The following is a 21,250-nucleotide window of genomic DNA, read 5'->3' as shown; positions in this document are numbered from 1 at the left end:
CTGTTGCAAGTGAGAATACAATCAAGAGTTCTGTTCACAGAGAGGTAAAGTTTAATTACTTCTGGCATATGATGCATGTTTTCAAGAAACAAAAATTTTCTACTGACTCTGTTTTTCTGCAGCACCCAAGACAATAAGGTCCCATCTTAATTGTGGTTGTGACTATTTGAACAATTTAAGCAGCTGGATTAAACAATTAAATTAATAAAAACAGTGACATCTTTTAACTGAGATTGAGAATGGGGAACATTTTGTGATCTTTCATTCGGTTTTACTTACTCTTCAGATTGTTTTACAAATGAATTAGATGCATTAAACAGTATTAAAAGCAACCTTATCTATAGCTTACATTTCTAAAGCATGATAATATAGTTCTTTAAAGAGGGTACATTGCTAATCCATTAAAGCAAGTATGTAAAATTCCTCCTTTTCTCAGAAGATATGAATATTTACTTGCATAACCAAACTTGACAAAATATGTTCATTCTATTTAGAATCCAAAAAGTGGTTAGAAAGCAACCATTTGTAGCAGTCAAAATATGTAAAATACCATATCATACATCCCATATATTACCATATATCATGACAATCTTCTCAGGAATAGCACTGTACTGTGACTATTGTCAGATTAGATATCACACAAAAAGGTCAATGTAAAGCTAATGGTATAACGAGTACTGAGGCGTGCTGTTGCTGCCAGTCATAGGAATAGGCTGATTCCCTATCGCATGCTTCAGAGCAGCAATGTCAATAGCAGAAGAAATGGTAACTGCCTTTCTACAAGAAACCCTCAAAAAGAGAAGGCCAGAGCAGGTGCCAGAGACTGGAGGGCCTGGGACATGTGAAGGATGTTGTCTTGCAGAGCCGTGTCCCACACAAAACCCACGAGGAGGTAAACATAGCACTTCAGATGAGAATCAAGAGGGCAAGGCAGTGATGAGTTAGGAATCACTGTAGTATATGGAAGTGGCATACTATCTGCAAAAATTGGTGTGGTTTGAATTAATAGTGATATGTTGCTTACTTCCTCATCTGAGCAACTACTTTATCTCCGTGCCGATGCTCCCTGTCCTTAATGTTTGTGTATGTTGTTTCTGGGCAGTCAGCACCAATGACATGCATACTTACCTTCTGCTTTCTGAGAGCTTAATCTGGGGCTCATACCGTATTTCTTTGTCATCCTGGACAGCATTGTTCAATCGTTCTTTAATCCTCAGGCACAAGGAAGCCAACAGAAGCTTGGTTTTACAAGTTTTTTTCTTTCCCAGTACACATGCAACATCCTAAGTTTGACTTCCCGAGGCCATAGTTCACTTTTTCACACTGCGTGCCTTCTGTCTGGCAGATTTCATAACTCACTTCATGCTCTTCACTACTTTCCACCTTTTCCTTGAGAATAATGTAATTCTGCTTGTCATGCAGTTTGTGATGTTGTTCCCAGCTCTATAGGTAATGATGTCTTCCCTCAGTCCATTCAGTTGATACTTTATTTCACAGAACAGCAACAATTCTTTTATACAAGACTGAAAAGATATGAGAAAAAGTCGGAGTGAAACACACAGGAGAGGCATATGGATGTGTTTAGTGGAAAAATGCAATGCAACAAGATACAGGGCTCAGAAAAATGCTGAAACTGATTATCAGAACACAGATTTTATAGTGCAGTAGTCTTGCAAGAATGAAAGACATATGTAAATTGGAATAGTTAAAGCAAGATATTAAGGCATGGGGCAGTGTCTTTTGTTCCTTTTTGACTGTATAGACATTTTTTCTCTTCATCAGTGAAATCTCTGGCATTGCTTATGATATCCAAATGTTTCACTTTCTGACGCTATACACTGACACCACTTCGATCCAACTCAGTTGCCACACTACAGGAATATAGAACCATTGTAGAATGTTTTGTCATTACTTTTTAAAGCGTTTCTATACCTCGATTGCTTAAAATCTTTATAAAAAGCTAAATGTAAGCCTGTGACAGTGAAAGAAGTGCTAAAATGTATGTCTAACCTCTCCCAGCCTTTTGCAGACTATGACAGGGCAAACCCTCCCAACCTTATTTTAAAACCCTTAATATTCCGATTGTTCCATGCGTATTTCTAGGTTCCATAGTGAACAATGTCCAGTCCAAGCAATGTTTGCTTAATTGTAATAAATGAAACCACACTCTTGTTTTGGAACAGTCTCAATTTTAATATAAAGATCTCTTTGTGTAAGCTATGCTGGAAGAAGTTAGGAAACAGCTCATCTCAATAAATTTGTGATAATTACACGGTGCCTGTAGAGTCCATGTCCCGTAAGCTCTAGCTATTGCCTTGGTTAGTGCTTTTGCTGCCAGCAAAATTATTTCTAATTAGTACAAAATATACGTTTTTTACTAAATTGGCTGAGACCCAGGAAAAGTATTATTAAGTGGAGACCTTTAAGCATTTATAAAGATCCTCTAGGATTTAACAGAATCCTGGGTCCATCCTCTAGGTTCCTCCAGATTAGGACTTCATTCAATTTTATTGTCATTTCTTGTAATTTATTAGCATTTTTTTGAAAGGCAAATGAAACACTGATTTATTTCAAAGGGAGAGAGAGGAAATACAGAGTTCACACACATAACATTGCCTCAATGTACAATCTGTTCCTGACAGTAAGCGTTCAATAACTTGAACACGAGGGAGGGTTATTCCTGAACTAAATTCAAGCCCTTCTAGTCTCATATGAGTTTTTTAATGTTTCATATCCTCTTCCTAGGCTGCATATTGTGTACTGTCACAAATTTATTAAACAAATGGGGGTTATGAAACTTGCTAGTCTATCTATAACAGTTTTTGACAGGGAAATCTTTTGTGCATTATGACATTGAGAATGCCAGGGACAGATGAAAAATGGGATGCGCTTTTTGCAACCAGTTTTAGGAAAAAGTGTTCCTGCTTTTCTGTGAAAAAAGTTCAGACTTTTCAGCCAGTTCATTTAAAAAAATTGGGACCCATTATTCATGTTTGACAGCAACCACAAGTCCTATGACATACTTTTGCTTTATTCCCTGCTTCACTGCCTCTACTACTGTCTAATAATTTCTTGAGGTAATCTGTATAATGAAACCAGTTTTCAAAACTTTTCAATTTGCAGTCAAAATACCCTTGAATTAGGGTACAGAAGACTGTTGATCAGATATGAGCTTGGCATTATTTTGAGTCCTAGAATGGAGATTTTATTTAGAATGTCTAGCTGGAGTTTTGATAGTTGCACGAACTGATATGCATGCTTACAGCAGCCAGCCAAAGCTGTGGTGTTATTGCAGCATTAATTCAAAGTAGATCCCTGCGAGAGCTCAACTTAGGATATAAGCTGAGATGAGCTCTTAGCTACTCAACTGGATCCTAAGGGTAAGTGGCAAATTAAAAATTCATTATTCATTTTAATTGAGAATGATTATCAGTGTTTTAGGAGGCACACTTCAAAGTTCTTCAGTTCCCAGTGCAAAAGAAGGGAATGCTGAGAAAAACTAGAGTCTCTCCTGAGAAAAGAGAGACAAATGAAAGAACTAAAGAGCCTGTAGGAAACAGACACTGCCGAGTACTGTGGATAATTTCCACTTAGCAGGCCAAATTCACAGCTGGTGAATGTTGTGTGCAGTCCATGGAGTTATTACACCCATTCCCACCAGCATTGTACTTGACCCCAAGTTGTAGATTTTCCTCAGTATTGTAGTTTGACATCTCTGAATATTACAAGGTGTCATAAAAAATGTCTGAAAAAGCCAGGACTGACTCATCAGCTGATGATAGATCCCTGCAGGTCTGTGCTATGCTGATTTATATTATCTAGGTTGCAATGTTCAGTTTTCTGTATGTACTTAGGGTTTAAACAGCTCCTAACCCACTGGTGCAATATATGTTTGAGCTATCATAACCTTTGGAGAGTGCCTTTTGTGAGCTGTCTGCTGAAATCTAAAATAAGAAATTACAGTAGGGGAAAAAAAAAGGGGGGGGGGGAAGAAGAGCCCAGCAGAGTAGCCAAAACTGGAAACAGAAAAGGTCATTTGCTGTTCTGGAAGTTGTGAGCTGCAATCCCAAGTTTATGTGAGAGGTGTATGGCTTGTGCACTGTTGTTCTTCCCTTGCAACATATGCTTTTGGCCTGTTTTGCTAATGGAACAGGGCTTTTGCAGTCTTGCTGTCTGCCCAGTCCTTCTGTCAGGATGGTCCAATACTTCTTTAGCTACTGTCCAGCTTCAATGAAGGGAAGCAGAGGTCTCAGACACTTCGGTTCCCACCAGCTTTGGGAAAGAGGCTACTCAGCAGGTGAGAGAGACAGACAACCTTAAGGGAAGGCAGAAGCTGTGACCCAGACCCACGTTCACCCAAAAAGGCTGTGTCTGCTGGCCAATTGGCCTGAGCAGACCAGACCCTCGTACATGTTCATGGTGTCTCTTTCCCAGCCAAACACAGGGGATGGGAGGTCAGAGAGAGAATGGCAACTGATATTTGACACGTCTGTAAGAAACCAGGATGGGTTTGTTGCACTAACTGTGATACAGCTTACTTCACTGTTCACTGGGCCATCCTCACAGAATTGAGTCTTTTTGTTCTCTCTGTAGTTTTAGGCAGGACAGGCCAAATTTAAAAGCCATTTCTTTTACAGCATTGATGTCTCATGATTCTCCTCATCCCTATCTTGTCTATGTCCTATATTCCACATCTCACCCTTCAGATGCTGCTTTTCCCTGATAGCTTTATTTAATTCTGTTAGCACCAGTCAGATCTCTCATTATGCTTCAGGACAGTTCCCATCAATATTTGCCTGTGGCCTCTTTCAGGTATTGGGCTCAACAGTCTAATTCGTAACCACCGAGCCACAAGCCCAGGAGCACATTCTGTAGATGTTTATTTATTCTGTTACCATGTTCCCTGGCATGTTGTACAGCCTTTGTTTCACTCACAGTACATGTATATCTTTCTGTTACATTGGTTTTGCTCCATATAGTCATAGGAATTGAGGCCATCTTGTAGGACGAGTTGCATGTCATAGACCATAAAATTACACACACGCACACAGTATTTATTTCAAGAGACCCATATTTTTTTCTCTGAATAAGAACAAATCTTTTTGACAGATAATCTTTCAGCTTCCTGATGTACAATTTTCATCTGCTTCTGGACATCTCCTACTGTGCATTTGACTTTTATTTTTCACACTGCTGCATTGCAAAATCCCAATTAATTTATCTCCCCATCCACCTGGCAACTTTCAGGGCCCCACCAGCAGTACCTGAGCTGCTGTGACAGGAAAGGCAGCCTTCCCACCCACTGCAGGGCACGGAGGCCAGCCCGACCGCTCAGGTTTCCGCTCTCCAGCCACCCCAACCAACTTTATGTAGGTTCCCTTGTTACCCCTAAGAATGGACGAGACTTTGCAGCTAGCATGGTGGCCATTATAGAAAACCAGTCACATATATGCAGGACAGAAATGAAATACAAGTGGTCATTCCAGGATATATCTTGTTTGAGTATTTCTGATTTTTCAGGACCTCATATTGGTTACAGCTATTGACTGCTTGATTGAGTATGTTGTTTCTGGTTTATCTCTCTGGAAGCAAATAGTTTTTTTCTAGACTTTTTTTTCTTTTAAATGAAACGTAGCATTTGTACAAAAAGTATCTGCTTTCCATGAAAAATTTCAAGGTACCAATACTAAGAAATCTTCAAATTTAGAACCAGGCTATCTAATGTAAATGCTTCCATGTCACAGTGCATGCTGGAATTCAGACACTGGGAACATGTTATTTTCTGTGGGCCATGTTTCCCAGACAGAGTCAATCTGCTAGGATGTGCTGTGGCTTTCAGATTCCCTGTGGTATCATGTAGTGTCAAGTGATCATGATGCATGGTAGGAAATATAGCCCTAATATAATAAATCAGCATATAGACAAAAGTGGAGGAGTGAAGCACCTACATTTGTCTTTACACACTATGGCAGATAAGCTTTAGAAATCCTGCAGTTTACAGCTGTAGTTATTATAATGCTGGTGGTGTACTACCATGCAGGCTCAGTAACTCTTTCAGTTGGAATTATTAATTATTTTCAATCAACACTTGCAGCAGTTGGTTAGATTAAAAGAATTAATCTGTTGAACTCAAGTTACCAGCAGTGATTCAGAGCTGCCAGGTCTCACAGAAAAGTATCATATTTTGGGTACAGCACAGTACCTGTGCCATGTGACAGGACAGGTTTACATTAGATGTTAGTACATTATTCGCAGCAGTTTAGGAACTTCTTTCTGCACGGGATTTGTTGAGATGTGTACTGATTCCAACTTCTTTAGCGAAAAGATGCTAAAATCTGAAAATGTCAGAAAAAAAGGCTATGGTCTTTGAAACTCTTTGAGAGTGATATTCTTTGCTCTGCCTGCATTGGGTCTTCTGTTGCTGGACCATCTGATAAGCCAAGACGAGCTCACACTTCTTTTACTTTTTGCATCATGTCATCTCTGCACACCCAGTGTATGCTATATTTGCATAAAGCTCCTTCCAGGGACTCCAGCGTTGAGTGTGACAAGCAGCCTCCTCTGCTGCTTACGCTGAATGAGCAGTCCCCTCCTCCCCTGAGACCCAGTGTACCCTTTCCATCACACACTCAGCCTTGCCTAGCCTGCGGCGCAAGGGTTTCAATTCTGTCTTGCACCTGATTCCTCTTTGGATGTCAGCATTCGGAGCTGCTGCTTGCTGCAATTGCCCTAGGCCTTCGCACATCTAAATGGGTTTTAATGTCAGCTCAACATAAGCACAAGTACATAAGGAAAAGATGTATGGGGGTAAAACACAGGATTCCATTCCTACAAAACCTTGAAGAGTTTGTCAGGTCTTTGGTCCTAAGGTAAATACATAAATGGTAGGAAAAGTAGTGGGGCTGAGGATCTTTGCAGTAATGTAGAACTGCTAATCAAGTATATTTTGAGGTCAGTGAAATGAAAAGGTCTTATTTTCAGATTGTTAGCATCAGGTCACCTTATCTGATTCAAAATCTGTCTATGCAGTAATGTTAGAGTATTTGAGGTATTTATTGTAAGCATTTTCTTTATGTCAAGAATGTGAATAGTTCCAGGTTTTGTAACAAATGGTGAGGCTAGGAGAGCTGGGCTAGGAAACTCAAGAGAGAAAAGACCAGCCAATGGGTGCAGAGAGCAAAATCCTTTACCACTCAGTCTGTGGAAATGTAATACAAGTTGAAATCATACATCTTTCACTGGTGTTTTAGATAAAAGGCCTAAATGTTCCTCTTACCGTACCTCAGTCCTGTCTGGTTAAATCCTTCCAGGAACATGAGTGACAAAACCTATAGCTTGAGCTTAACTTGTGCAGTCAAGTTTGCTGTGGCTAAGGATGTTTCCGGAAAGATGATGTTGTTAAAACTGTACTTTAAATAGAACAATATGGGTGTAAACATCCGAAATTTGATCTTTCTAAAAAAGGTGGGGTTTACTTGCTTTTCTTCATTAAAGAAATGTAAATAAACCTTTGTTGATCCTTTAAAAAAAAAATCTGTTTAAATTCATCATGCCTGTATTCCAACATGCCTATTTATCAGCAACGTTTTTATTATAAAATGCAACAGCTTACGATCACGGGTTAAGACTTGCATCCAACCTTCCATAAAAGAACGATGGATAGATCCCTGTACTCACTAATAGACACTTTTAGTTATCTTTATGCCCAAGTCAATTCTTCTGTCAGGAAACCTAAAAATAGCGTTGACCTTTAAAGGGATACCTATACAGATTGAATTGACCAGGTTTTATTGTACCTACAAAAACCTGGAACTCTTGTGTTTTCTTCAGTGCCTTTCCCCTGAGTCTCAGCTTATTAACTGTGAGAGTAGCACAGGCATCTCCCCTTTAAATAACACTCCTATAGCAGTGATTGCAGGGAGCATATACATGTTTACATTCATTTTTCAGCTTTCCTTCTTGCTCATGTTTTTAAATTCAGTCAACATTTGGCAAAAGAAACAGTCTTATTTTGGGCCTCCAAGCACCAGAGCCACCCACTGTATGCAAACTGTTGAGGATGTGAATGAATAAATGATCACATGCCTAGTTCTTTCTACTTCCCATGCTTAGGTTAGGCTAATGCATTGTCAACGTCCTTTCCTTTCTGACAAACATGTTTTCTGCGAAATGCCAGTTCTGCCACAAGGGCTTCAGGTCAGGTCTGTGACTTCGACTTCGTTCCATCCTTTAAAAGGTATTCAGCTTGAGCAATGTGTTCAGGCTGAAGCACTGAGCTTCATTAGATATATAGGTCTCAAAGCTGCAAAATAAGAAATGATCACATTTCTATAGCATGTTTTATCAAGACATTTCAACTTCCAGTGCTAATGAATTCATGTTGGAAATTTTTGTGAAAACCTTTTTAATCCACTCAAGTGGCTTAAAGCGCAAAGATCTACTTTAAAATACTTCCCTGAGAAGTTTACTTTTAGTTTCAGTGGGATCTCAGGCCAGCACTGAATGCTTCCCTTTCCCCTTGCATCCTGCATTCCATGTTAAGCAGTAGTTTCTAAGGCTGCAATTTTAGAATAGCTTTAAGGTAACTTAATCCTGTATGTGAGATGTATTCCCCCCATCTCTCCTTCTAAAACCCAGGATACTAGTTCCATCTTTCACCCCGTGCTAGCACCAGTCTCCATATTCGTGTTCATTGAGCTAAATCAGAAATTGATCCAGCTGAAAATGAACTTGAGAAAAAAAGAATAGACCTGTTTCCTGTTTCTCTGATATGAGTCATCCCAAGGTAATGCAAATGGCCATGTCAGGATTGAGCAGCCAGAGCTGGGCAGCTGCACAGGCTTGGGGCAGACAGAAGTGATCAAGTAACGAGGGTCTCCAAATGACGTTTATTTAAACACAAGGGGGAGAAAAAATCACTTCCAGAATGAAAGAGTCTGAATAGTTTCACAAGATTCATTGTTATTTTCATGTGCAGATCCACTATTTATCAAGCATCCTTTGGCTTTGGGTTGAACACTGAAACATCTTGCTACAGTCATCTTCAGAAATAAAATAATGAGAAAGGTAGCACTGGAAAGAAATTTATTTTTTTTTTTTAACTCTGCATTCTCCAACAACTTAATGTTTTCAACATTTTGCTATTGCAAATAATTGTTCACTGTTTCATGCAAACTATTTTTTATTCTCCTCTTCGCAGATCGAATTGCACAGAATATCATTAAATCTCATTTGGAGACATGTCAATATACAATGGAGGAACTACACCAGCTAGCATGGCAGACTCACACATATGAAGAAATTAAGGTTTACCAGAGCAAGGTACAATCCTGCAATATGCTTTTTCTTCTGCTCCCTATGGTTTGAAATTGTTAACAGTGTAATGTATTTGGCAAGGATATGCTGATGAGTTTCATATAGGTCAAAACAGGCTTTTAAATACCTTTGAGCAGCTGGTTACTGAAAGCAAAGGAGTGACACTTCACAAAAAGAAGCAACGGCTTTCCAGCATGTTGGGATGTTTGCTAATGTCAAAGCTCAGGCATGGTTATGGAATCCAGCTTTCCATGCTTTGCTTGTTATCACAGGTCTAAAATTCATGCAGAAATTCAGTTGACTTCAATGTGATCAGGATTGGATCCTCTGTTGTAAGGATTTTAAGAAAATAAAATAAATTAACTTTGTTTCCGTATCATTTTGAAAACACATCCCCTTTTCATGTGAATAACAAATATCTGCCACTTACAGACGATAGATAATGACAAACTGAAAGTACTCCTTAAATTGAAGTTGTTCAAAACTGGGTGGAAAAATGATCTTGTTACACTACATTTTTGTTCTACCTCTGAGATTCTCAGGTCAAGTTCAGACTATTTCCCACTGGCACCTCTTCAGATGTAGTCCAGTCAACAGAAATCTTTGTGCCCCTTGCGCTGGCATCACTAGCAATGATTCTTCAAGCAGATTTCATTTGGCACATTAGCTGATCTCACAAGAGACAGAAGAGACTCCAGCTTGTTCTTTGAAAGCTGAGGGGCTATGAAGTACTAGCAAGAATAAAAATACACCACAGCTTGCAGAGCTGTGGCATGCAAACCAAGAGTATCAGTTCACATTTGCACACTTGTGCGTGCAAGGAAATTGATTATCAAGGAGACAAAGTTTTGACGCAATCAGCGTTCAGATTGCAACGATACTTTAAGTATATATTATTTTAAGTTTCAAACTAGCAAAAATATTCTGTTGGATAACTTAATAACACTGTGCCACTTCTTCCTAAGAGTACTCTGGGATGTTCACATTGTTTGTGCCTCTGTCTGTCTTGCACAAAAGCCAACATTAGAATCACATTTTAACATTAGACTATGCATTCTCCCCCTTTGAAGAGGCAATGCCAGAGTTCAGATCACTAGGGCAACTGGCTTGTAAAAACAGCCTTCTAATGAAAACTGTTGGGTACCTCTAGAAGGAGAGATGCTACTAGCTCTGCCTGGTGATGGGGGGGGAGTCTGAGGAGTGCGCCTTTCTGTAAGGCCACCTGAAGAACTTAATGCACTGATGAACCTGCTTGCTCACTGCTTTGCATTTCCATGTGTGTTTTCCTGGAAGACCAGAGAAGCTCTGTGGCAGCAGTGTGCCATTCAGATCACCCACGCCATCCAGTATGTGGTGGAGTTTGCGAAGCGCATAACAGGCTTCATGGAGCTCTGCCAGAATGACCAAATTCTCCTCCTTAAGTCAGGTGGGTAAACGCCGGACGCTCGAGACTGGTTTAGCACCCAGTACATTAGAAATGTGCTCTGCTGTTTTGTTCTAAAAATAATCTTAATTTTGAAGGAGCACTAATTTTGGTCTGTTTCATTAATTACTTTAACCCTTCCGTATTTTTCCACATTAATCATGTTACTGCCTTCTGATCCCCTTCCCTCTACAGTCAGTTGTGGTTGTTAAGTACACGCATGCACACAATCGTTGCATAAACTGCAGTCTCCAACCTGACATGTGGTGGAAGGACCCTGCAAATTGAGCTGGTCGAATCAGTCATCTGCCACCCTGTAAAATCCCCACTTGTCATTAGTGAAACGAACACAGGCTCACCGGGGCCTGCCTCTGTGGTCATCTCTAATCTTTTTAATGAGACTACAGAAATACCCTCCAGCCAGCGCACAGGAGGGAAAATCCCTCCTGGCGCCAGTTGGTTTCAGAATAAATGAGAGCGGATTACGGCAGTGTGCTCCGGCCGTGCTCTCTGTGTGTGTCTGGATGTGCACGTGTGTGAATAAGGGCAAGGGGGAAAAGGGTTTCCTTCCCTGTCGTGGGACTCGGTAATTTCTGTCCTCTGGAAGAATCATGACAAGATGTGTCGTGACTGTGTAATAACACCACTAAATTCAGGAGGACAAAATGGTATGACCAAGTCAACCGCTACTGGTAATTAACTGCATTTATCCTGTCATATCAGTTTCTTGCTCCCTCCATGTGTAAAAGGTGGGATGCTGTGTGAGGCGGCTCGTTAAAGCATAAGAAGTGCTGCCTATTTCAAGAGGGACCTCTTCATTAAGGCTGAAAGCCAGTGTGATTGAGCGCTCTGTACACGGAGGTCTGTGCCTCGGTGTGGGGCTGGACAGAGACAGTGGGCACAGGTGCAAAAGGAAGGGATACAGAGACCCTGGGAACACGTGGGCAACCTCCTGGAAAAACAGAGTCGTAGGATGAGCACTATTTTTTTAAAGCTCGTACTAATTTTGAAAATTCTGCAGGTGTCAGGGCACCCCAAGTAACTTCCTTCATTTTGCTGGCAAAGCTAGCAATACAACTGCACCTTCAGCAGAAGGTATAGTTATATTTGACCATACTGTCGGACAACTCTGTTTAGCTTCAGCATGTATAAATATGTCAGGGTTTTTTTTCTGTTTTGCTGTTAATGCTGAGCAGGAGTTAGAAAATCAGGACTTTTCACTTAAAAGCATGTCTGCAAAAGAATCCTCAGATTTAGTTCCTCTTACAAGAGATCTGGATTTAGTTAAGGGATGCTTAAAACTTTTCCCTTCATTTTCCCAAACTGTATATTTTTGCACTTAGGAAATAGTAGGGAAAGATAAGGAGAAAAAAAGAAGGGTTGTTCTGGTTATTCCCCAATCTGTAAGAAAAACAAGGGAAACAAAAGTAAACCCCAGTGTAGGGGTGTCTTTGACAGTACTTTAACTTGTATTTTCTCTCTAAAAACACTTCCTGATGTTCTCCCCCTCCAGCCAAATGAATCTGGGATTTATATACACATTGAATGAAGCTGCTTTTTTGTATTAAATAGATGTAGATATTAAAAAGGAGTTTCAATAAATGTCTAATTTTCAGGATAAAATATTTCAATTTGAAAATATTTGCCCAAGTCTAAACTCAGATTAAGTCCATGCTGCCAATTTGCTGCAATGGGGGAAAAGATCAACCTAAAGAAAAGGTGGTTAGGCTGGACAAGAAATTACCCCTTTCTATACTCAAAGCAGACAAATATTTTTTTCTCTCATTCAGAGGCATATCACCTAGATGCCTTCAAAGAGTGTCTGTCCTTGATGATGTTTCTAATGAGTGATATCTTCCTAAATATTTTCTTGACATTTCCTATATTCTGATGTTTTGCATGCGTGGTACTTTTGCTCTTTTTCTACATAATGCGTGGTACTTTTGCTCTTTTTCATATCTGGTAGGCTGCTTGGAAGTGGTTTTGGTGAGAATGTGCCGTGCCTTCAACCCACTCAACAATACTGTTCTGTTTGAAGGAAAGTATGGAGGGATGCAAATGTTTAAAGCCTTGGGTATGTTGGTCGTCTTCTTTTCAATCAATTACATTGAGCCACATAGTGACAGATTTATCTTTCTGAAAATAGTGACCCACAATGAAAATCTGCAGTAAATTTTGAATCTCCAAATCTCCAAATCTCTAGGCTGGACCTGAAAAAGAAAAAAGGTGACTCCACTAGCTGCTAGCAGTGATAGGTGTTTTCTCTAATAAAAAAGAGCAGCATAAGGGTTTTTCAGGTAGATTTCTTACTCTGCCATTTGAAATTTTGATAAAAAGTGAGTTTATGGTAGGAGCCAAGCAGTTTATCTTCACAGTTCAGTTATGCTTGATATATCAAATCACTCCCACTAGTTGTGTCCTGCAGAAGGCAATTTTAGCCCCAGCAATGAGGGGACTAAAATTATGAACTACAACAAAATATACACAAGGACTTACCTAAAATACTGGTTTGCCTAAAACTTTTAAGCTCATTTAGATTCATGTATTGAAACAGTTGCTTCATTTCTGAACATGATACTGAGTGCTACCTGAAATGTTAATAGCTAAACGGATGTCTTTTGCCCATCCATGAGACCGATACATTATCAGAAATTTATTCAGGACCAAACTCAAACAGAGATGTTTGTTTCAAATGCATATATTTAGCATACAGGTATATATTTTTCTTATTTGCATATGGATAAATGTAACATTACTTTAGAAGTTTAAAACATTTATAAATGTGCATTAGTTGATTCATTTTGGTCTTTATGATGTTTTCACAAATTTTCATAAATATTTGTACTGTTAATTAATAAAATTATATATGTGAAAGTTATTTAGGACTGGTCATTCATACCTCTTAGGTTTAATATTTGTTTAGAAATAGCATTTATTTCCACATTGGGAAAAGAAAACCCTCTTCTAAGATCTCTGTGCAGTTTTTATACAGGTCATGCCCCTAATTCTTGATAATTTTTGTGCTTCAATGGGTGTTTTAGTGATACATATTCGGGCTAGGTGGAATTCTAATAGCTGATGAAATGCACTTGTTTAAGAAGTATAGACATTCACTCACAACCTTTTTTGACACCAAAACAATCCACTTTTCATGGTAGGTTAAAGAGCTGATAAATTTCTGGCATTGATTTTGTCCTCTGTGGTCTGCAGGTTCTGATGATCTGGTGAATGAAGCGTTTGACTTTGCAAAGAATTTATGTTCCTTACAGCTGACTGAGGAGGAGATTGCCTTGTTTTCATCTGCTGTTCTGATATCACCAGGTAATTATTCATTCCAAACACCACAATGATTTTTTTTTTTCATCCTTGTCCACCTCTATTTCTACCTACTTAAACAGCTGTTTAAGCTGTATTGAGTGATATTAAGCGGTGTATTAAGCAATGGAAGAATACCTGAATTACCCAAATATACCTCACTCTCTTTTTGGTAGACTGTCAGCTATTACACATACTGGAAATAGATCCAAAGTGTCGGGGTAACATATGTGGAGCAGGATTGTGCAGACAAGCAGGGCAGGCAGACGTTCCTCCAGACCACATACAGAGAAGCATGGTACTCAAGGAGGTGCATGTTCCTCCTAGCATTTTCAGGGAGCTCAGACCTCACAGTCCTGAGCAGGTTATAGAGTCCCTAACTATGATGGGCTTTTTCTGTGGGGATAAGAACAGGAGCAGTAAAAATCTGTATGAGGTCCTGTCTGAATTCAGCTCCAGGTGAGAGGTGGTGACTCCAGGGGCAACATGCTCACTTTCATATATTAATGTATCATAACGCTCCACAGACAAGCACGCATTCAGTGAGTGCTGGCTGTCTGACCACGGAAAAGAGGTTTTTGTGATTGAATTGGTGGAGGTGAGAAGGTGGATCTGGCAGATAAGCTCACAGTTTAGTGTGGGATTTTTAAACACGCTTCAGGGGAGGTAGACCCCCAGTTCCCACTAAGAGTAACCTCTTGAAAGGCCTTTACAAAAAATCCCACCATTAATTATTTTTCCAGTCTGTTCTGCTAAAGACTTCCTCTAGGTCACTTTGCCCTTTTGCACATCTGTGGTGGAGATTATGTTAGGCAGAATTAGACTAGCACAGATGGTGTCAACATGTTCGTTCTCATCATTAATGACATCTACTGAAAGGACTCTGCTCCTTTTATTTTCCCTTTGAGCAGTCCTTGCAGTCGTCTGCTCAGAGGTGAAATGGTTGAGCCAGTGGCCCTTCATGGTGTTAGGCCAGGATGTTCCAGAGACGACCCTCCAAACAGCCACCATTTCCACCTCAGACGTGTCCCAGCTGTGCACAGGGGTGAGAGTTGCCTGTGCACTGTCTCCCAGGTGCCCTGACTTCCTCTGGGACAGGGGACTTGCAGCGTCCTGATCTGTCCCTGGCCATCAGCCCTCCCTCAGTCTGAAAAGACCAAAGCTCTGACCATGACAGAGTCACTGCTTGCTGCTTCTGGTTAACATTAGTGGCCTGTTCAGCAGACTGACTCAGTGCAAAGCTGAAGACAACCTGGAAATTTGTTTCGGGTCGGGGCTGTGAAGTTCTTCCGTAAGATGTTAACAGAGGCTGCAGAAGATGGTTTCAGTGTTTCCAGATGACTTCACGTTACAAAGCCAAGGGAAGCAGGAAGAGGGTGGTGGGATCTTCGTAAGCAGGATCTTTATTTCTCTTTTGTAACAGCTGGAGCTTTTTTTACTCTTCAGTTTATTTTCTTACAGTTAGGAACAGGAAAAGTAGGAGTTAGCTGAGCAGACAGAAATAATAAGATTATTTCGAAGCTGACTTCAAAGCACTTTGGATCAGATGGGGGCATCTCATCTGTAGGGAGAAAGAGAATACAGTTATGTAATTTCTAGCCAAATTGAAAATAAGTCATGTTTCTGTCTCCCATGTAATCTCCCATGTAATCTTGGAAAGGAGAACAAGTAATAGCCTTATTCCAAAAAATCTGGTCACAGAAAGCTTCTAGCATCTCAGAGTGTCCTGTGCCTTAGGCCCAGGCAAAATCTATTTAAGTAATGGAAAATTTCCCATTGATTTTAATGGATTTTTGATCAAGTAATTTATGAAATGTGCTTAGCTGCAGGTAGGTTTTAGATGGACATCAAAATTCTGATTCAGCTCTGCAGTTCTACATATGTCCCTTTAGTTTGCAAAGCACCAAAATCTCTTGCAGTCTGCCAGCAGTTCATGTTGCTGGAGTATCCACACTCATTTCCACTTCTTGCAGCTGTACTGAGTACTTGAAAAAGCTAGCAACTCAGGTCTGGTTTTGACCCAGCTGTATTGCAGGCCATGTGTTGTAAAAGCTCCTCCATTAACTCTAGCAATGCATTTCAGTCCTGATATACATCAGTCCTGATACAGCCTTTCAGAGCTGGGTGTCTCCTGAATAGCAGCCTCTGTTTCTGTTAAGTAGCACAGATAAGTAGAGACAATTCCAAGGTTTTTTTCACTGTAATAAAGTTTTAGGGTTGAAGGTGGTGGTATGAGATGAAATATCTCAATAAGGCACAGTTCTTCATTTCACATCCAAGTTGGCTTTTTCCTACTTGCAAGCAAGAGGGCACATACAGTGTCTCCTATTCCCTTAATTAAAAAAAAAAAAAAAAGTGAAAGTGCTTGACGCATGCTGACTGCTTATTTCTGTAGTCTGTAAGCATGTGTATCTCTAGTCATAGAGATGCAACAAGAAAGAAATTATGGGCTGCAGCAGCATGTACATAAGTGAAAGCAATCTCTCTTCCGTAAAAAGCATACAAATTTGGATTGTGCAAAGAATTCCCATTTCAGCTGGGCTGCTAAATTTGGGAGTGGGAAGGCAGGGAAAATCAGTACAGATTGAACTGACATCGAAATTTGCCATTTATTTTCTTACAAAAATGATAACAGTAAACAACAGAGAAAGAAATCATTTCCTTTCACACTACACGTTCCAGTTTCTTCACAATAAAGTGTTTCATCTTGTGAACGTATGTAAAAATTCAAAAAATGAAGCACTGCTTCACAGAAGTACCTGCACCAGTCCTTCCATCCACTAATATAGGTACACAGATATTCCCTATGGGAAGTACTCATATTCAAGTTTCTTTTCTACAGAAGCCACCATCCTGAAAGGTGATTCTTATGCCCTTGATAACAGTATTTAGGTATTTCACGGAATCACAGAATCGCATAGGTTGGGAAAGACCTTTGAGATCATCGAGTCCAACCGTAAACCTAACACTACCAAGACCACTACACCATGTCCCTAAGCACCTCATCCAAATGTCTTTTAAATACCTCCAGGGATGGCGACTCAACCACTTCCCTGGGCAGCCTGTTCCAATGCTTGATAACCCTTTCAGTGAAGTAAAATTTCCTAACATCCAGTCTAAACCTCCCCTGGTGCAACTTGAGGCCATTTCCTCTCATCCTGTCACTTGTTACCTGGGAGAAGAGACCGACCCCCACCTCTCTACAACCTCCTTTCAGGCAGTTGTAGAGAGCAATAAGGTCTCCACTCAGCCTCCTTTTCTCCAGGCTAAACAACCCCAGTTCCCTCAGCCGCTCCTCATAAGACTTCTGCTCTAGACCCTTCACCAGCTTCATTGCCTTTCTTTGGACACACTCCAGCACCTCAATCTCTTTCTTCACAGAATCACAGAATCATATAGGTTGGAAAAGACCTTTAAGATCATTGAGTCCAACCATAAACCTAACACTACCAAGACCACCACTACACCATGTCCCTAAGCACCTCATCCAAACGTCTTTTAAATACTTCCAGTGATGGCGACTCAACCACTTCACTGGGCAGCCTGTTCCAATGCTTGATAACCCTTTCTGTTTCCATGGCCACTGGTGGCACAGGATCCATTGGCTTACCTTCTGGGAGCATGATTCTCTAAGCTTTGCACAAAGATTATTTTCTTTTCCTGATCAAGTAGCTAGAGGTTTGGTTTCGTCTCTTCACAGTACTTGGTGATGGACACTTTTCATACACCCTTCTCCACAGACAGTCAGACAAATGACAGAATCCTGCTCCTCCTGTGATGAAATATTATTCAGCTTCAGTATCTGTGGCATGTGTGCTCATTGAAATGGTCGATTTATATTATTTCTACAGATTATTTTAGTGACTGGGAGTGGGTGAAAGAGCTCTGAAAGTGAAAAGGATTTTCCTGCATTTTTCAATTTGTACATGAAGATTCATGCCCTGTGACAAAATAGATTTTCTTATTTCCTGTTTGAAAGCTAAAATCTATACCCATGAATTGGTCTGGATTGAGGGAGAGAGGAAGGAAGAAACAAGTTTGCAGCATGGGAAAACAGAAGGTTTAATGGTGCTGTAGACACACTGTATTAATGGTTTTGGCATTGTCTTGGGGTCTGCTACTCCTCTTTCTGTGAAAGAGAAGCTACGACTTGTGAGAATATAGATCTTAAGGAAGACCTCCTGCACTTGGGGTTTGAGTTCAGTAGAAGCCATATAGGTTTCCAAACAACTGTGTCTGTAACTGTTATTCTCCCAGATAATCTTTTATTTTGTGTTGTTTAAAAAGAGAACATTTTTAAATAATGAGAAATTTGCACTTCAAGACATTGCAACAACTCATAATTCTTTTGAATTATTAAAGAAATTCTTTTGAAGGAAACCATTTCTTTTTATTCAGAATATAATATTTGGTCTCAAAATGTTAGCCTAGTAAATAATGAGATATATTTTATTTTAATTTTTAAATAATTGTATTCTATTATTTTCAAAGAACTGTTTTGATCAATATGTTTATTATTTATGTATTAAGACACTGAAATAACATGACATGTTTTTCACCTAGCCAGTATGAAGTTAGAAGAACACTGATTGTAACAACAGAGAATAATAAACTGGTTGGGCCTTGTTTCATTTCTACTGCCATCTTTATCTGTAACATCCTGGTTTAAACAAAGAGATGCAGAGCCAACATTGTGTTCCTATACACTTTGTATCTGTTAATTAAACTCTCAGGTGATCCTTTAATGGATTGAAATACTTTGCCTCTGAAACCATATCATAATTATCATGCAGTCCTTCCTCATGGAAATTATGATTGCTGTGAATGCTTGCCAGCACGGGACACTGTGTTCATCCATGAGCATGCCCCACAACTGCACATTCTTGCCTTTAGCTTTTCCTTTCCTTTTTCTCAGATCGAGCCTGGTTAATAGAGCCAAGGAAGGTCCAGAAGCTTCAGGAAAAGATTTACTTTGCACTTCAACATGTGATCCAGAAGAACCACCTCGATGATGAGACTTTGACAAAGGTAAATTGTTAAAATTAAGAGTCCAGCACTCCTTGATCATGACTTTTTTTGTAGCCATTTCTCCATGTACTGCCACATTAATGTAAGTTAAAAGCAGCACACTATATGCTTGCATTGTATAGAAGTACAGCTTGTTTTACTCTTGCCCCTGGTTCCTCTTACTCCATTTTTTGTTCAATCCACTAATCTTTTTAATTGGTAACCTAGCAAGTCTGCCTTAAAAAAATACCCCTGGAGGCAATTCCTTGTTAAATGCATTTTTGGCACTTGGCTAAAATTTCCAGGACAATTGTTTTTAGCCTCTTATGGCAAGAGCAATGCCTGGTCCTTTGGATGGATAGTTTTGATGGAGTTCAGAGTATTGCATTCAGTTACCCAACAAGACGTTAACATAGTTCATTTTGGAAACTGTAATTTATACTAAATTTGCTTCCTCCCTCTTCCTTTTCTTTTTATTTTAATGTCTCGCAGTTAATAGCCAAGATACCAACCATTACTGCACTTTGCAACTTGCACGGAGAGAAACTACAGGTATTTAAGCAATCTCATCCAGATATAGTGAACACACTGTTTCCTCCATTATACAAGGAGCTTTTCAATCCAGACTCAACCACTGGCTGCAAGTGAAGGGGATAATAGAATTTTCACGTAGTCATGGAATGCATCACTATTAAGACAAAAAGAAATGTTTTCATGAAGAACTTATTAAAAATGTCACTACTGCAACACTAGGAATGTCCTGCACTTAATAGAATTATTTTTCACCGCTACAGTTTGAAGAATGTAAATATGCAACTCTGAGTGGGGATGTCTTTTTTCTCTTTTCTTTGTTTACTTTTTTTTTTAACTGACAACGAATATACAAATATAGGACACTGGGTGTTACCATTTTTTTTTATTTTATTTTATTGGGGGATGTTTTGGGAGACAACTGTTCCTAGAATTTTATTGTAGATATACATGAGAATAGAGCAGTACTTTGCAGTATTACTCTTGCTGTTTATTGTTCAAATATAATTTAAGAAAATTCCACTTATTAGACTTGCCTATTTCTATGTTTTTAGATAGTTTAATGCATGTGGAAATTTGTAGCTGTCTTGGAAATTATGGTGCATGTATGGAATACACATATATATATATGTGCTATATACTTTATATATATATATATATATATATATATATATATGTAGGTATTATACGCATACATGCTGTAGCTTAAAAATCCCATGCCTACTTTTAAAGGATGCTCAGCCCGGCTGTCATGCATTTCTTACTCTCCAAGTAATGTATTAGATTTACTTTGGGCAATCAAGATTTGCTTTGCCAGTCAGAGTTAAATTATCAGCTGCCGATGTGTAATGACAGGATCACTTCTGAGACATGTGTAATGTAGTGCATGTGTGCAGTCTGTAAATGAAACATCAGGAATGTATCAATGGTGCAAAAGCCTTGTCTGGATGATTTTAGTGGAGAGAGGAAAAGGGTTTTTTTTTAATTTTCTCCCTGTTACAGGGATAGAGCATATATAACAGTGAACATTGTAGGACCTGATGTCAGTAAAGTATCTGAAATATGGAGTAAAAATGTAGACTATCCCACACATACATTTTTCTGATTCCACACATAATTTTATTTTATGTATACTGCTTTAAAAAGTAGTTGCAAGGCTTGGTTTGTTTTTTGCTGAACTCAATGGAAAGACATATAGTGAACTCAGTGAAAACCATAGGAAACCTAAAATGTAGCTCTGAAGAGCAGCAGCAGAGGGAGGAAGGGAGGGAAGGAAGAGGAAAGTCAAAGTGAGCAATGTCCATGGTTACGAAGGTGAATATAACTATCACTATTTCTGACATAGCCATCATCTAGATGAAACTGATGGTTCCCATTACACACATACACATATGTATGTTACATACACATGCGTATACGTATGTATATATCTGTACGTATATAACTGTATATATATACATATGTAGGGTTGATTTTAGATGCACTTCAGGAGGGGAGCAAAGGATTGGGGCTTTCTTTTTGTCTGTCTCTGAATTGACTTTATGTGCATTTGCTTGTAAAACCAAAGGCAAACACAGAGGGGAGTGGAAGACTGCCATGGACTTAATCTTGTGGATTAATTAAGTTTAATTAGCAGTCATGATTAATGTATTTGGATTC

At 39.4% G+C, this 21,250-nt stretch overlaps 1 protein-coding gene across 1 annotated transcript in view; it reads left to right on the top strand.

Moving 5' to 3' along the window:
- The window catches only part of RORB (RAR related orphan receptor B), a 136,526-nt gene extending 116,809 nt beyond the window's left edge, over positions 1 to 19,717 (top strand). The window contains exons 5-10 of the mRNA XM_072859243.1: positions 9,200 to 9,321; positions 10,609 to 10,741; positions 12,705 to 12,812; positions 13,949 to 14,059; positions 18,969 to 19,081; positions 19,553 to 19,717. Of these exons, the coding sequence (XP_072715344.1) occupies positions 9,200 to 9,321; positions 10,609 to 10,741; positions 12,705 to 12,812; positions 13,949 to 14,059; positions 18,969 to 19,081; positions 19,553 to 19,708 (743 nt within the window). The 3' untranslated portion in view covers positions 19,709 to 19,717. The remainder of the gene's footprint in view (positions 1 to 9,199; positions 9,322 to 10,608; positions 10,742 to 12,704; positions 12,813 to 13,948; positions 14,060 to 18,968; positions 19,082 to 19,552) is intronic.
- Positions 19,718 to 21,250: the final 1,533 nt, after the last annotated feature.

The sequence above is a fragment of the Ciconia boyciana genome, chromosome 4 (genome assembly GCF_034638445.1).
Source record: "Ciconia boyciana chromosome 4, ASM3463844v1, whole genome shotgun sequence".
Lineage (NCBI taxonomy): Eukaryota > Metazoa > Chordata > Aves > Ciconiiformes > Ciconiidae > Ciconia > Ciconia boyciana.
The sequence above is the reverse complement of the archived record's forward strand: the minus strand, read 5'-3'. Positions and strand labels throughout refer to the sequence as shown.